Source organism: Rhinolophus ferrumequinum, chromosome 21 (assembly GCF_004115265.2).
Source record: "Rhinolophus ferrumequinum isolate MPI-CBG mRhiFer1 chromosome 21, mRhiFer1_v1.p, whole genome shotgun sequence".
In the NCBI taxonomy this organism is placed as follows: domain Eukaryota; kingdom Metazoa; phylum Chordata; class Mammalia; order Chiroptera; family Rhinolophidae; genus Rhinolophus; species Rhinolophus ferrumequinum.
In genome coordinates this window covers 9,636,797-9,654,596 of record NC_046304.1, presented here as the reverse complement: position 1 = coordinate 9,654,596, position 17,800 = coordinate 9,636,797, and the positions used below count along the sequence as shown (strand labels likewise).

The following is a 17,800-nucleotide window of genomic DNA, read 5'->3' as shown; positions in this document are numbered from 1 at the left end:
TGACATACCAAGGTAGATATTTAATAAATGATCACTTATTTATCAAATAATAAGTAACATTTCAGGACATTGGTGTAATAATGAATACTGATCTCTTTTTGAGCTAGAAATTGATGAGAAATTCATTTTGTTAACTTTGCCTTATTTAATATAAATCTGTTACGGGATAAAGCGAGCAGCCGAGGCGGCGGAGTTTCTCAGGGAATCAAGCGCCAGGCAAGGCAAAGCCAATTCTGATTGGGCAACAATTCAGCAAGGATTTTGCGTTAAGGAAAGCAGGTAACGGAGTAGGGGGACCTTTTGAGACCCAGAAAAGTTCCTGATAAGCAAATACTATACTGTACGGAGGTTGGAAAGAGCCACCCTGTGGGGTCGGCAGTCCACAGACCCAGGTCGAGTTCCGGTTTCTTTGCTTACAGGCCTTGTGGCCTTGGTATATTGCGTTAACCCCTCTGAGCCCGTTTCTCCACCAATTAAAGAGAGGACGGTCAAGTCTCGCAAGTTTTTGGAAAATAACTCTAACCTAGGCTGTAGTTTAAAAAAGCGAACCATAACCATCTCGGTTATTTCACGCGGGATAACACGCGGCTTCCAGTTCTAGTCCCAGGATGGCTGGTCCGGGCAAAGGCTCTGCCTACCCTAAGGCGCCGACAGGCTGGAAGGAGTGGCGCCACCCGTCCGCACACACCTGAGCCCGCGGAGGAGCCAGCTGTGCACAAAAGCGCACCCCACCGCATCACAGCTCCCAGTGCACTTCGCTCATCCTGCCAGAGGTTGCCCTTTGGAGTCTTCCTTTCCCTTTCCTTCATATTTACCTGGACGTAATTACAAGAATTTTAGAAATAGCCAAGACTTTGCAATCTACTAGGCGCTTTCAAATTTATCATTCCTCTATTATTTCCACAGCTTGAAGGCCTGGGTGGGGGGGCGCGAAAAGCGCAGATAAATTCAAGTCTGTCAGTTTAGGAGAGGTATGGGAGGGAGGGGAACGTGAACTCTGTGACTCCCAGCGTTTTATTTCCAGTCCGCACCGCGGGGCGGGGTGGGTGGCCCAACGCTGCCCTGAGGCGGAACCTGCGACTGGATTCCCGCGCGGGGCGGGGTGGCCCCGCCCTCGGCCCCGCCTCCGCCTGGTCCGGACACACCTGGCCCGCAGGTAGCCTGCGCCGGGGAGCCTGTCCGGGGCTCTAAGGAGCTGTAAGGGCCTGTTAGCCGCTGGTCTGCTCGGGGCCCCGGGCTCCGCTCCGGGAGGCGCGCCGACGGGAGCCATGGAGCCGGGCCCGGGGGCCGCCGCAGGAGAGGAGCCGCCCGCGCCACGGCCCCGCCGCCGCCGCTCCCTGCGCCGCCTGCTCAGCCGTTTCCTGCTGGCGCTAGGCAGCCGCTCCCGCCCGGAGGACTCGCCACCTCGGGCCAAGCCGGGACACTGCGATGGCGACGGTGAGGGGGGCTTTGCCTGCTCCCGGGCCCCGGCTCCAACCGCTCCCGGGAGCCCCGGGGAGGAGCGCCCGCCCGGATCCCAGCCCCAGCTCCCCGCGGGCGATGGGGCGCGGCCCCCCGGCGCGCAGGGCTTGAAGAACCACGGCAACACCTGTTTCATGAACGCCGTGGTGCAGTGTCTCAGCAACACCGACCTGCTGGCCGAGTTCCTGGCGCTGGGGCGCTACCGGGCGGTGCCCGGCCACGCGGAGGTCACCGAGCAGCTGGCGGCGCTAGTGCGCGCGCTCTGGACACGCGAATACACGCCCCAACTTTCCGCGGAGTTCAAGGTAGGCAGCGCCCTGCCGCCTACCGCCGTTGCCGCTCGGCAGTAACGTCGTTTCGGCCCTTCTGGTTTCGCTTCTTGCAAAGTGTATGCTCCATCAGGAAAGGGTTTTCCTGGGGCCTTCTTTAGATGACATTTAGCAGTTCCTCCTCGGGTGACCGCTCTTGTTTTGAGTTGATTGGGTGTGCTGTATCGGAGATGGCATCCTTTTGTTTAGCGTAAATTAAATCCACGAGGATGTGTTAGCATGGGTTTGTATCCATTTTCCCCAGCATCACGGTCTACTTATTCGGGATCTACTGCAGGGTCCTGAGACTTGGGAAGTTACATGTATCACTTCACCCGGGGTTAAAGCGGGGCGTTTGTTTGGGATCCAAGAGTTCCTGATAATCGATGCGCATGGCTTGCTTCCTGCTTAAAAACCACAGCTCTGGGCAGAGCTGAAGCTTTCCATAGACTAGTGATTGTTGTTCTTGGGGGAGGGGAACCTGTCAGTGTTCATTCCACAAGCATCACCGACCGCTCTGAGTTTCAGCCTGAGAAAGCTATCCTTGCCATGTGACCCACGAGGAGGCCAAGCCCCACCTTCCTCTCTCCTGCTTCCACTAGTGAAGTGCTGTGTTGCAGGAATCCGTGGGTGAAATGGGCATCGTTAATATATCTTTTTGGCAACATTTGCTTTTAAAATATGAGAGGCAGTATGGGATAGTGGTTAAGAGCAAGGTCAATGGAGCTTTGTGACCTTGAGCAAGTTTCCAAAACTCGCTGTGCTTCAATTTTACTCATCTGTAAAATGGGACCATAATGGCACCTTACCTTTTACAGTATAGCCTTGTTGTGAAGATTAAATGAGTTATATGTACAGCATTTAAAACAGTGCCTGGCCCCAAGGAACTTTTCATTATTCTATCATTACACTTCCTTACCTGGAGAGACCTAGGAGGGAGGGAGGTAAATCTTTGTACTTTTCTCATGCTGGATGCTGTCTCATCCAGTTACTGCAGGGACAGGAGAGGTGAGAGTAGCTTGAAAAACAAAACTTCCAAATTACTAATCACCCTCTGTGACTCACCAGGATTTCCTATCTCTGCCTGCTCTGAATCCCCTAGGGTCTGGAGGAAGCTCCCAGTGAACCTTGGGGAATGGAAGGATAATCAAGTTGTTAATATGTTAATGAGGGTGATGTGACCTGGGGTTTCCTGGGACTTTCTGGGTAGCCAGCCTTGAGGGCAATCAGGAGTTTTAAACCTTGCTGATTGAAATCTAGGTGAGTTCCTCCAATTTTACAGATGAAGAAATAAATATTCATTCATCCAACAACTATTTCTTGAGTGTCCAGACACTATAACAGGCACATGAGATGCATGAATGATTAGTATAAAACCTGATTCTGGGGCTGCTCTCCAGGATCTTACAGTCCAGTGGGAGAGATGGAGGGTAATGAAATAATCACAGGCACATGATTAGAGTTTGTGACAAGTGCTAGAAAATAAAAATACAAGGAGCTAATTCTGCCCAGAGGATGTGATTTGATTGGAGGAGGTACGGTGGAGAGGGGCAGGAAGGTTACCCTGGAGAGGTAATCATTGAGTTGAGTTTTGGAGCAGCAAGGGTCAACTAAGGACATGGGAATATGGGAAAGTGCATTCCAGGCCTTGGGACTGAAGGTGCCAGTCACTGAGGTGGGTGGGGCTGAGGAGCTTGGCAGAATAAATGAACGGTTGAAAGAATTAATAATAAGAGTCTGTGTGACCTGGGGCGGGGAGGAGAGACTGGAGAATTGGTTGGGGACAAGTCATGTAAGGTTTTGGAAAGGAGTTTGGTCCTCAGGAGGGATTTTTAGCTTCGGTCAGAGGGAGTTAAATTGAGAAGGTGCCAGCACGCTGGAGTGAGTTACCCAACCCCAGACCTGCACTCCGGGGTGCAGTGCTCCCCCTTCCTGAGCCCTGAGTCACCCAGCTTCCCACAGACAGTAGGCTACTCTTTGTTTTAACAACAAATGAATACATACATTTAAAATATCCTGTTCATGATATTATCTATAATATTTTGCTTTTCTAATGATGTAATTAAATATGTGTATACTATAGAAAAACTGGAAAGTGCGAAAATGTAAAAAAAGAACTGGAACTCCACTGAAGATAACCATCTCTGGAGATAATCTTCATACACATTGATGTGTTTCAAAGCACATACAAACATTTGAAAATTCCAATTTCATATCCTGTTTTTTTTAAAAAAAAAACTATTATCATAAAACTTTCTCCTGGTTATTCAAATAGTCTACAGAATTTAACTTGTAATGATTGCATAATATTTTATTAAATGAACCAATCCCTATGGAGACATTTATGCACTGTACAATTTTCCAGTTGTCACACTGTATTGAAAATTCTTGTATTTAAATCATTGTCCTCAGCTCTGCTCATTTCCATAACCTTAATTCCTTGAAGTGAAATTACATGGTCAAAGCAAAGATTAATAGTTTGCTATTTTTATGTTTTTTGGTTTTTAAATCAACTTTATTGTAAATTATGTTCAATGAAATACACACTTTTTAAAAAATTGAGTTATAGTTGACATAAAACATTGTGTAAGTTTAAGGTGTATAGTAGGTCTCTCCTTATCCACGGGGGTACATTCCAACACCCCCAGTGGATATCTGAAACTGCAGGTAGCACTGAACCCTGTAAATACTGTTTTTTCCTATATATATGCATACCTATGATAAACTTGAGTTTACAAATTAGGCAGAGTTAAGAGATGAAGAACAGCTAATAATAAAAGAGAATCACTTTAACAATACACTGTGATAAAAGTTATGTGAATGTGGTCTCTCTCAAAATATCTTACTGTACTGTGCTCACCCTTCTCGTGATGATGTAAGATGATAGATAAGATACCTCTGTGCTGAGGTGAAGTGAGGTGAGTGACAGGCATTGTGACAACCTGAGGCTACCATAAGGGTGACTTGAACACAAGAACTGAGCCAGTCGATCTGATAACTGAGACGGCTACTAAGTGACTAGTGGGCAGGGAGCATATGCAGCGTGGAGACACTGGACAAAGGGAGGGTTCACATCCTGGGCAGGATGGAGTGGGACAGTGAGATTTCAACATGCTACTCAGAACGGAGCACAATTTAAAACTTACGAATTGTCCATTTCTGGCATCTTCCATTTAATATTTTCGGACCTCGGTTGACTTCATGTAACTGAAAGTGTGCAAAGCAAAACCGAGGATAAGGGGGGATTACTGTACATGATACAGTGTGCATACTGTGCATTGATACATTTATAGTACAATAGGATGGCCATAGGAGTTTAGCTACCATCTCTATCCTGTCACATAATTATCATTTCTTCTAGTGTTAGGAGCAATTAAAATCTAGTCTCTTAGGAAGTTTAATGTTTATAATACAGTTTTGTACTGTGTGTTAGGTCTCCAAGTCTTATTTATTTACGAGTTGCAGGTTTTTTTCCTTTAAACACCTGTCCCATTCCCCCACCCTTCAGGCCCTGAAAAGCACCATTTTACTTTGTTTTTATGATTTCTGTTATTTGTTTGATTAAGAGGTATAGGATTTTTCCACACTTCTTGCTAGTTGTAAGACTGCTCTTGGAATCGTCTATTTATGTCGTTTGTCTATCCGATCTGCCTTCGTCTTAATGTTATTTTTACTTGTTTCTATAAGTTCTTCAACCCTTGTTGTATTTCCTGCAAATGTTTTCTCCAAACTCTCTTCTCTCCCTATCCCAATACTGGAAGTTTTAGATTTATTTGTATTACACCGTTGATAAATATTCTATTTTATGTGTTCCTAGTTTTTCTATGGTTACATTAAGGATTTCAGTCGTCTAGGATTTATCTTAGCTTATGTGCTTAAAGCTTATGTGCTTATGTGCTTATATGTCCATTTTAGACCTACGATTTTAGACACAGAGTATGACTCAAGTGACGTACTAGAGGAATTGCTTTTTGAAACACAGGATGCTTTCATCACACTTATGTTTTGGAAGTTCTTGACAAAACAGTAAGACATAAAATGGAAATGGAGTAAAAAATATTAAACAGAAAAAATTACCAAATGGCCCTAGAAATCCATATTTTATAATTACCACTATCACTAATGAGGTCAGACACAAGATAAAAAGAAATAGCAATAACCATTTAGAACACTATAAAAATTAGATTTCATTCGTGAAAACAACCAGAAGTATGAAATAACTAGGAATAATTTTAATAAGAAATATGTTAAAAATTATAAATGTTTGAGAGAAGACACACACACGGATGGAGGATGCTATGTTGTACGGTAGAAATACCAAATATTTCCGCATTTGCCTCCCAAGTTAGAATTTAGCTTTAATGTATTTCTAGTCACATTTCAATAGACTTTCTGTAGGAATGGCCTCTGTAAGAATCGATAGGTTACATTATAAAAAATCTTCTGGAAAACACCTGCCAGATACTGTTACAATTGGAAAAAGACCAATAAAGAACAATATTCACTACAAAAAAAAATTCTTTTTTTTTGCAATGTACAAATGAGAATGAAAAAAAACACCTATGGTCCTATCCTTCTATGATAACCATTTATTAATATTTTGCCATATATTTTCTGGTCTTTTGTTTATCTACAAATATATATAAAACAATCTCAGATAGATATGTTTGCATTTTTTTTTAATGACAGGATCACTTCTTTTCTCATTAGTGTTTCCTCAAGCATAATTTTTAAGGCCATCTAATATGAATGTGCCACAAGTTTTTCCCTGATAATTTTGATACTTAGAGATAGCTTTGCTTATATCTCTCATTCCTTAATCTAAATCCCCCAATTGCAGTTAACCCTTGAATAATGCTGGGGTTCAGGTCACTGACACTCCCCCCAACCCTGTGCAGTCAAAAATTGAGTATAACTTTTGACACCCCAAAATCTTAACTATTAATAGCCTCCTGTGGACCAGAAACCACCAGTAACACAAACTGTCAATTAACACATATTTTGTATGTTATATGTATTATATACTGTATTCTTACAATCGAGTAAGCTAGAGAGAAAAGAAAATCATGAGAGAAAATACACTAACAGTATTTATTTTTAAAAATTTGTGTATAAGTGGACCAGTGCAATTCCAACCTGTGTTGTTCAAGGGTCAACTGTACTGTTTATATCCAGGGACATTTTTAAGGCCCTGTTTTGTCTATCAACTTGAAGTTGTCAAATTCTTTCTGGAAAGGTTTTGTAGCCAGGCTACCATGAAAAGGATGTCAGTCTTAAAGGATTAGCATGGTTAACAGGAGAGGAATGGTCACTCGGAAGGAAGAAACAATAAAGGTATAGATTTTTGAAGTGGGGAAGTGTGTTTGGGGCCACCTGAGTGGCTGGAGCTTTGAAACCCATGAGGAAAGTGGTGAGATACCTGGATGGGGCCAGACCAGAGAAGGGGTTTGGACTATTAGGGAGTGATTTAGAGAGTCAGGAAGAGTTTAGAGTAGGCTCGTGGTGTTATCCGCTGGGGTTGTAGGAAAATGGGTCTGTCCTGCCATGCAGGCAGTGGGTTGGCAGGGGGAGATTGTCGGGGCTGGGCTCCTTTATAGGTAGGTATTGTCATCTGGGTAGCAGTACTTCGGACTCAGCAGTGGGAATGGAACTCTCCTGAAGGGGCGGGGCAGAATCCAGAATGCTTGGCAACTGACTGAAGTGTGTGTGAGAGAGAATCTGAAGGGGGAAACTGACCTTAAGAGGAAGAGCTGATTTTAGAGATTTCCATTTGGTGGGGCTGGCTGCTCTGCCAGGAACGAATATTGGTACTAAGGATATAGGTTTTAGGGTACCTGGGGAGTAGGGTGGTCAGGTAAAATACGTGATGCCCAGTAAAATTTGAATTTCAGATAAACAACAACTTTCTAGTATAAATGTATCCCAGATATTGCGTGGGACAAACTTATACTATGAACGTTATTCATTGTTTATTGCTTATTCATTTTGCTCACTAAATCTGGCAGTCCTACTACATGCAGAGAAGCCTGGGAGAACGAGACCCTCCAGTGAACCAGACCAGTGTGATTGAAACATACTGTGTGTTTCCCCAAAAATAAGACCCAACCAGAAAATAAGCCCTAGCATGATTTCAGGATGACATTCCCTAATGCGTCTTTTGAAGCAAAGATTAATATAAGATCCTGTCTTATTTTCGGGGAAACATGGTAGACTCAGAACTAGCATTTCAATTAATTAAATCCTGGATTTTGCTTCATCTCATCCTGAAGTTTCCTTTAAATTCCAAGAGAAGAGTAAAAGAAAGGAAAAAAATAAAGCCCAGGCCATCGGGTTTGATTGGCAGTGGTGAGGCCCGCCTGTGTCCGCCTCCTTGCTCAGACTGCCCCCTTTGGTGGACGTGAGCAGAGAATAGGCCTGATGCCTGGCTCTGCAGTCTCAGAGTGGGATAAACAACCACATGTACTGTGTGCACACACACAGACAAGGGGATTCACTTACACGCAGATGCTCATGCTTGCACATGAATTAAAAAAAAAAAAAAGTCCCTGGAAAGATGCTTAAGAAACTGACAGTTGACCTGTCTCTGGGGAGGGGTCTACAGGGATAGAGGCCAAGTACAAGGAAGATTCTTCATTCCTGCCTTTTTTTATATTTTGAATTCCTTTTCAAAAGTATGTGTATATACATTGCCTTTTGACATAAACTTTTAAAAAGCTGCAATATGCATTTATACAGAAAATGACAAAAGTTGTTACACAATTGAACAGGACCGTGCCGGAGGCGCAGGGAATATAAGTGTCTGGAGGGCAGGGAGTCCTGTTTGTCTTGTTCACTGTTGTGTCCTCAATCTGGAGGATGGTGCCTGGCACGTGGTAGGCACTCAGTGAATATTTATTAAAAGAATGAAGGTTGAAAATGATCAAACATTTTGTGGTCTAAACACAGAAAGCGAAGTTTGCACTTGGATTTCACACACCGTAGAAGAGTCTGTGAAGAAGCTTCATGCCTGGTGTTTAAGGAAGTCCGCTTCACCACGCCGGATGGTCATTTGCAAAGAGAGAGAGTTGATGCTGTGGGAGTGAATGAAATCACTGAGGGGGAGGGTAAGGCAAGAAGCTGTTCCCCCTGCGGGATGAACAGAGGCAAACGGTGTGGAAATAGACGGAAGGAAGGGGGCCAGGGAGCATGTGCCTGAGCAATCAAGGGACAAGAGCTTCAGGGAGGATGGATGGTCAACAGAATCAAAATATTCAACAGAGACAACCCTAGGGGTTTTCAAAGGCCAGAACATACATCAGTAGTCTTTCTGGAAAAAAAGATACCTTCACCTATACAAAAAACCCTTGTAGCATCTGCCCCAAAAGGACAGGCTTTAGCAGGAAAGACCATTTCTCACTCCATATTGTTTCCGTGTGGTCATCCCACGTCTGGGCTGAAGAGTGACCACTGGTAGATCTGGAACTTATAGGCCCTTATTTGGTTATTGGAAGGGCCAAATTGACCCTCTGGTTTTCTTTTCAGAATGCTGTTTCCAAGTACGGCTCTCAGTTCCAAGGCAATTCCCAGCATGACGCCCTGGAGTTCCTGCTCTGGTTGCTGGATCGCGTGCATGAGGACTTGGAGGGCTTGTACCGAGGGCCAGGGTCCGAGAAGGTCGGTCACTCTCAAAACAACACACTGTATTTGATTTTCTTTTCTTCCCTTCCAACTCCTCAAAACTGAATCTTCCAATTCAGATTCTTAGATTCCTGCGTATTCTGGCTCCTGTATACACAGCGCTGTTCCCTGTTCTTTTCTCTTCTTTCTCTTAGCGCTGTTTGTTGTAGACAATGCATTTCCTCCCGCTGCGTTTCCTTCTTCTCTAATCCCAGTGATATCGTGAATAGGGTTTCCTTTTGGCTTAAAATTGGAAAAATCTCATTTTTGTCAACATTCTGTGCATTTGTGTGGTCATCTGAGGCCATGACTACCATTGCTTATGATTTTCAGATGGTGACATTTTAACTCTACCATGGCTTTCTCAGTGACATATCCTACAGAGTAGCAATTCCCATTTTTTCCCCTAAAGACATAGGATGGATGTGTGCATCTTTACATGTGTGCACTCCCTTAGCATTCCCAGATTTTGATGAAACTTCAAACCTTTGGGAGTAAGAAAGCACTACAATCATTTGTAGTAGCCACATTTAATTGATACGTCAGCTCTGTTCTCTATGAGCTTTGCTAAATAAAGATCGATGGTGGGTTCTGCTCTAATGCTATCTTTTTATCTCTCTCTTAAGAAAGTGAAAGCAAGGGACGTTATTATACCATGAGTGAGCGAAGGTATTAGAACAGCATCCATGAATAAGCTGCTGTAATTTAAAAAATGTACCATAAGCTTTGGAAATCAATCAGTCATGCATTCCTTTTGTTGTGTCTCAAAACTGATCCAGATGCAGCTACAAGAACTGCTTTCCCAGTTTTTTGTTTGTTTGTTTTAAATCTGGACACTTTATTACCATCCCCCTCACGAGTCAATTAAAAAACCCTTTGGAAGTCTTTAAGTCTTTCAACTGTCATCTTCACCTCCGTTCATTATTTACTTGAAGCCCATCATTCTAGAGGAATAAAGGGTGATGGCAGTGGCAGTCATGTAGGATGAGTTAAGTCTACAGATGTAATGTACAGCATAATGACTGTAGTTAATAATACGGGAAATTTTCTAAGAGTAGATTTCAGGTGTTCTCACTACACACAAAAAAGGTAAACTATGTGAAGAGATGGATATGTTAATTGAATGGTGGTAATCATTTCACTATGTATGTGTATGTCAGATTATCATACTATATACCTTAAATGTATACAATTTTTATTAAAAAAGAAAAAGAATGAATGGCTTAGGAAGCTGAGTCATTATTTTTAACTTGTCCACATAGCCAGCTGTTATCTTTGTTTCTTTCTCTTTTAAAATGGCAAGTTGCAACTTTAAGAAAAGGCGAACAGAACTATATATGTCTCAATAAGAACAGACCCATTTTAAACAACAGTGTAATGTAATTAAAAGCTAAGAGTTTGATGGAGCTGCAAAAACAGTCCTCTTGCCCAATATAGCAAGTTGCCAGATGCATGGAACAAAGGAAGTAATGGTTGTACAGAGTACTCCTTGGATCACATCTCAGAGTGTTATACACAGTATGAGTAGCAAGTATCATTTATGGAGTGGTGCTAGGGTTATTTTCTCCATTTTATATATGTGTAAACCAAGAATCAGAGAGGTTGGGTAACCTTCCCAAAGCAACACAGCTAGAGAAGGGACAGAGTCAGTATTCAAGTCCAAGAGGGTCTGGCTTGAAAGTCTGTTTTCTTATTTTAAGAAGAACCACCCCAGTCATCCACAAAACACACAAATGCAACAAAGCAAAAACATCACCATAGCGGAACGTGGGAGGACCACCCATTCAAAGGTTATGGTGGTTTCTCTGGCTTGTGAGATTATGGGTGCTTTTTCTTTTATGTATAGTAATTTTCTGTTTATTTTATTTAGGCCCTTTTAATTGCAAGTGACATCAATTTAACTTGACTCAACTTAAGGAAAAGGTATTTATTGGTTTTTATACTGTGCAGGTCCCGGGGTTATACCAGCTTCAGGTAAGGCTGGATCCAAGGACTCAGAGGATGGTACCAGGTGTTTGGCTCTCTATCTCTTGTCTCTGGCTTCATTCTCAGACTGGCTCTGCTCACATGGGGGCAACAAGGGCCCCTGCAATGCTCACATGGTCTTTAATACTTGGGATTCCAGGAAAATGCCCAGGGAAGAGTGTGATTGTCCCAGAGTGATTCACATGCCCATTGCTGAGCAGGTGGCCAGCAGAATGCCATATTCTGATTGGGCACACCTGGGTCACATGAGTGTGTGTATGTGTGTGTGTGTGTGTGTGTGTGTGTGTGTGTTGGGGGGCGGGGAGGGTGAACTATATCCAATCACAAGGTGCTGGCTGGGTTGCTTCCCCAAAGAAAGGAATGCTGAGCCGATAAACATGTCCACTATACTGTGTATTCCATAATCTTAGAGAGAACACATTTTGAAATCAGAACGATATATTTAAAAAAAGAAAAAAAGATACTGTTTATCGAATATTTATGTGCGATGCATCTAACTTGATGTTTTTCATGATTTATTTTACTACTAACACAGGAGACACTCAATAAACTCTTGAATGGTTGAATCAATTCAGTAGTTATCATGTTTTAATATTTGTAAGGATAGCTCATATTTTATAGTTAATGGGATTTTATTAGGTTGGTACAAAAGTAATTGTGGCTTAAAAGCGTAAAAATAATTGCAAAAACCTCAATTACTTTTGGACCTACCTAAAAAGTTAAGTAAGTTGCCCAAGGTCACTCAACTTCTACTTGGGGGAAATAGAATTGAACCTGAGTCTGTCCATTTCAAAGCCAGCAGGCTGGATCCTTTTTCTTATCCTGAGTGTCTCGTGCCTTCTCAGTTCCCCACCAGGGGTGAGAGGAAACCTGTGCCTCCTCTTTCTGCTGGTTTCATAGGAAAGGACTTCTGTCCTGTTTTCCCCTCTTACTCCCTGCCTGTGCCAGGCAGCTCTTCCTACCTGGAAAGTGGAAGGACCATCAGCCTTCTAAATTGCCTTTCAATATTCCTCTTCATCCCTTAGTGGCAGGAAAAGGCACACGGCTCACAGAGAGGTTAAGTCACTTGCCCCAAGTCATATAGCAAGTAAGTGGGAGAGCCAGGATCCATCTAGGAAATGCAACTCTAGAATAGGGTTTCTTAACCTTAGCACTTTCGACATTTGGGGCCCGGCAATTCTTTGTTGTGGGGGCATTGTAGCATTTGTAGCACCCCAGTAGATGCCAATGGCACCCCCACTTGTGATTAATAACCAAAAAGTGTCTCCAAATATTGCCAAATGTCCCCTGGAGGGCAAAAGCACTCCCCCCTTCCAGTGAGAGTGGTTGCTCCCAACTATGGTGCACCACTCCCAGACCTTTCTTTAAGATGGCATTGAGTTTATTTAAGCCAAGAGGCTCTGCCAATAATTCTTCATAACAACTTCAAGAGCCATAATTGGTCTTCCAATTTCCAGTATGTCCCACTACTAAATGCTGTCCACACTGTAGCCAGAGCGATCTTTTCAGAAAGGAAATAAACTGATGTCACTCTCCTGCTTACATCCCTCCAGTGGCTCCCTGTGGCACTTAGAACAAAATCCAGACTCCTATATGGCTGACAGGGCCCTATCTGCGGGGGCCTGCCAACCACGCAGCCTGACTACAGGCTCCTCTGCCCTCACTCAGCGTTCTTGGCCATGCTGGCTACTTTCTGTTTCTTTAATGGGCCAAGCGTGTTCAAGAACAGAAGTGGTTGTTGGCCAGAGAGAAGCTTGCCTGGCTCTTAATTTGACCTGATTGAAACCAGAAAAGATCTTTTTCTCTGTCTGGGCTCAAAGGCTCTTTTCTGAAATTTGCTCTCAGATAATTGGGCCACCTGTGGAGGCCTGGCTGCCAACACTTGAAGGGCAGGAGCAGGGCTGTGGGGATTATTTGGCACGAAACTTCATTTTCCCTTTCCAAGAAGGAAAGGGACTATCCCTTTGCGTAAGTGAACAATTTTTCTTTTTGAGGTTATTTCTGTTTCAAAACATATGAAAGCCATCTAGCTAGATTTATTGAAACTGGAATAGAAAACATAAGGACTACTTTCTTCGCTGTAACTGTAATGATTCTCAAATGTTTTCATCTCACAAAAAGGGCACATTTTTACTATCCTATAGAGAGTACCACAGAAGCAATCTTTTTTGGCAGTTTATCTTACAGAAAGCGGCACTCTTGCAAAATAAAAAAAGGGATGAGACTGGGGAGAGGACCAGGAAGCTAGCATTTATTAAGCACCTACTATGTGCCAGGCAGGATACACACATCATTTTTTATTTTAATGATGGCCCCATGGGGTGGTTGTGATAGTCCTGCTCCTTTTAGATGTGGAACGAGGCTCAGAGAGATGTCCAGCGTCACTTGGCTAGCAGAGTAGAGCCAGCCTGGTCTGACCTGACAGTCCCTGGCTTTGTGAATGACCCTCTGGGGCTTCTCACCCCAGCCTCGTTCAGGATTTCCTCTTTCCTTACCCCATCCCTGGGTGATCCCATCCACTGCCGCTCCCAATGTGCTACAGAAGCAGCCTCTATCATTGTGAGGTCTTCAGCTGACTCAAAGAAGGGAACTTATGAGAAGACCAACGAACAGCATACACGATCAAAGGGAAGGCTGAAGAACCAGGCTTGGAACCTTCGAGAACCAGACAGCTCTAGGGTGGGGCTGTCTCAGTGGCAGGAACGGCTCTGGCCTGGACGCTACTGTTAGAATCACTGTTTTCAGCTTTTGGGTCACTCTGCTCAGGATTCCCATTCCCATGTAAGGCAGGAACATCTCATTGGTGTAGCTTGGGTCATGTGCCTGTCCTTTGGTAAGGGACAGCAGGACTCCTGATTGAAGAGCCTTCCCCACCTCCCCTGGGCTGGATTCAATGTTGCCAAAGAGGTGCTCTACCAAAGAAGAGGGGTGAATCCTGGGCAGCCAGAAATACCCTTGTCTGTCCTACATCCAAGTTCTCTTTCCTCTGAGCCCTTCGTCTATTTGCTGTTGGATGTGGATAACCTTCAAACTCGGCATACCCTTCCCTGACCCACTTCTTTTGACTCTTCTGTCAGTGGAACAGGCATTCATCCTCCAGGCACCAAACTAGAAGCTTGGAGTTGGTCCTGTTTATCTCCTCCCTTTTTCTCTTCTTGCTCCCCTGGTGCTCAGTTATGAGCCGCATACACACAAGGGTGTCTGAGTATTTCCCTCTTCATTTTCCCAGCACTTACTCTAGTTTACCCTGTTGTGACCTGGGCCTTTGAGCCTCCTAATCTGTGTCCTACCTCCAGACTTACCTTCCTTCATCCTGTGCATGTCTGTCAAGTGAAAACATGTCTCTGTGAATGTAACTACCACTAGTGTCAAAACCCATCAGATACTCCCCATTGTGTAACAACACCAATGAACACTTAGAACAGTGGCTGGCACAGTAAGTACTGTTTAAGTGTTTTATATATACGAACTCTTTTAATCTCAAAAGATCCCTATCAGATAGGTATTATCCTTCAGTATCCCTTTATTATGGTTGGGAAACCTTGGAGCAAAGAGATTGGGTGAGTTACTTGGCTGGATCAGAGGTCGAGTAACCTCACCAGCTAAGTGCCAGTGCAGGGATTTGAACCCAGACAGTCTGACTCCAGAGTCAAACTTTTAACCCTGGTGCTATGCTGTTTACTGAACCAGGTGGTTTGTAAGATACCGAAGGCCCCACCCAGGGTGGCTCCAGACTTTCTCTCCAGCCCTGTTTTCTACTTCCCTTTGCACAGCCTGTAGTCTGGTCAAATTTGGGCTTAATAAAATATTAATAGTTGGACAAATAAGAGTGACCATTCTGAATATTTGTCCCACTATTTTATTATGGAAGGTTTCAAACATATGGAAAAGTTGAGCTAATTATACAATGAACACCACATACCTAGATTCCATAATTTGCATTTTACTAAAATTGCTTTAATCACATATTTATTCACCTATCCATCCCTCTGTCCACTCATCATTCTATCCTTTTTTTCCCTCATCTTATTTTTTTGATGTATCTTAAATTAAAATTCAGACATCAATACACTTCAACTCAAACACTTCACATGTGTTCCTTTTTCCTGGATCTTTGAAGATACGGGCCTTGAAGACTGGAGTCATGTGGCCACAAACCATGGATTCCTGTCGCCACCAGAAGTTAGAAGAGGCAAGGAGTGTCCAGAGGGAGTGCGGCCTTGCTAATACCTTGCTTTTGGGCTAGTGATACTGATTTTGGATGCCTAGTGTCAAGAACTGTGAGAGAATAAATATCTGTTGTTTTAAGCCTCCAGCTTGTGGTAATTTGCTACAATAGCAACAGGAAACTAATACATAGGGGAAGGCAGAGAAGGCTGCAATAGAATTGATGTGTGGAATGAAGGAGGCTTATGTGTTATTCTAAGGTGGTTTGTCTGAGAAAGATGGTGGTCGTGTGAAGACTGGCCCACTGGCGAATGTGGACACAAACAGTTCAGTAGGTAGGAGTTGGGAAGATTTGGTGTGGAGGTGTTTGAAGTCATGGCACCGCACCCAAGTATAATGTCCAGGAGGCATGTAGACACAAGAGGCCCAGCAGGATGGAGATAAAGAACAGCGTAGTCAATCCAGAGGCAGTCTTTGAGGCTGGGTGAGTACATGTGAGTGTTCGCCAAGGTTCATGCTTCAGTTCTGCTCTTTCAACACATCGTCCGTCGTAGAGAATGTGGGAAGTCAAGAGATTGAAGGAGTAGTGAATTATGGTACAGGCAACATTGAAGGTCCAGGTTCTGTAGAGTCCAGGCCCAGAAATGGGTATGTGGACCCAGGAGGAAGCCAAAGCTCCTTGGTCTGGAAGCAGTGGACTGATGGGAGGTTTGTCTAATTTGCTTCCTTTCCTCATTATTTTTCAGCTTCAGCCTGAAGCCAGTAAAACCTCTGAGAACCTCCTGTCACCATCGGCTCAGCTTTCTCTAGGTCAAAGCTTTGTGCAAAGCCACTTTCAAGCACAATATAGGTAAGAATGAGTTCAGCAAACGTATATGCTGGTAACCAGCCTCCTGTGGCCAGGTTTACCCTGAGATTACAATACAGCAAAAACAACAAACACCCTCCCTCTCCCACTAGAAACCCCATTTAACCACTCACTCCTATGGTCTCCGACCTTTAGTATTTCTTCTTTTCCTTCTTACTGGTTTCTCGGCATTCCATCTCTCCTTGAGAGGGGTGATGCCAGGATGGTTCTATAGATTGTGGAGGTGGAGCTGCCCAGCAGGCAGTCATTGGGAAGCTGGTGAGACCCTTCCTCTTTATTCTTTATAGCTAGAGAGCCCAGTTTAACAAGTTATTATGAGGTCAAGATTTTCCAGCGTTCTGGAGAATATAAAAAATAAACACTCGCACAGCCTTCGACTTCAGAAAAGTTCTCTTTAGGCTTTTATATCTGACAGTTCAGAGATTCATATAAGGCAGAATATCTTGAAATATTGCAGTGTTTTAATGAAAGCACTAATTGCAGTGAGAGGTCAGAAAGGGGAGAAATCCAAGACTTCTCAGAGGAGGTGTGCCTTTTGATGAGCTCTGAGGGATAAATGGGATTGAATGGGTGGGAACATCTTCAACAAGAATGAAATTCTCGCTTAGAAATGGAATAAGCAAAAGAAAAAAAGAAAAGAAAAACAAAAACAAAACAGAAACAAAAACAAAAAAAAGAAGTGGAATAAGCACAATGATCAGGATTTAGAGGGAGCCTTTGTTACAGAGAACCCCCTCTAAGTGACATGCTGTGCCCAAAATTTAATGCTTTCAAGAGCCCCAGGAGATGAGTAACAAGCTGGGAGGATGGGCTTTTCATGAAGACACATAGTAATTTGTGGAACCAGGGTTTGACCTTTGATCTCAGAAGCTTAAGTCCTGCTTTTGTTTTCTTTGTTATTCTTTCTCTTTGGTAGCTTTTCCATTTTACCTTGTTCTTTTCTTGTGATATTCTGCTGCTACTTCAGTTGTGCAGAAGCTCTGCCCTCTTGTTTTCTATTATGGATATCAAACTGTTTTTAAAATCGTGTTTTTCTTCCGCATGTTGCATTAAATCATTTTCAAAGGTGTGCTTTTCTCCGAGTCTTCTGGATACTCTTCCCTTTCCTTTGCTCTGCTGTCTTTTTCATGGGCCTCCTCTTTTGTTTCTTTTTCTCTTATTCATTTCAAATAAATTAACAGTTAATTTTTGGGCATCTGTATTCTTTGTTTGGGAAGGAGAAGATCACTTAAAATTGCCCAGAAACTGTCCTGATTTAGGATTTATGTTATATTCAGTAATCGCCAATAAAATAAATTGGACATGATCCCTGTCTTTGAGGTGATTTTTTTTTTTTTTTTTTTTTTTATGTTTA

The 17,800-nt window shown here is 43.3% G+C and overlaps 1 protein-coding gene across 3 annotated transcripts in view; it reads left to right on the top strand.

Moving 5' to 3' along the window:
- The first annotated feature begins 1,078 nt into the window (after positions 1 to 1,078).
- The window catches only part of USP43 (ubiquitin specific peptidase 43), a 54,630-nt gene continuing 37,908 nt past the window's right edge, over positions 1,079 to 17,800 (top strand). Inside the window, exons 1-3 of one of the 3 annotated variants that reach the window (XM_033091751.1) lie at positions 1,079 to 1,766; positions 9,291 to 9,422; positions 16,325 to 16,428. In XM_033091751.1, coding sequence (XP_032947642.1) covers positions 1,269 to 1,766; positions 9,291 to 9,422; positions 16,325 to 16,428 — 734 coding nt within the window. In that variant the 5' untranslated portion in view covers positions 1,079 to 1,268. Of the gene's footprint in view, positions 1,767 to 9,290; positions 9,423 to 16,324; positions 16,429 to 17,800 lie in introns of those variants that run through there. The other 2 variants (XM_033091750.1, XM_033091752.1) reach the window with 2 other exon arrangements.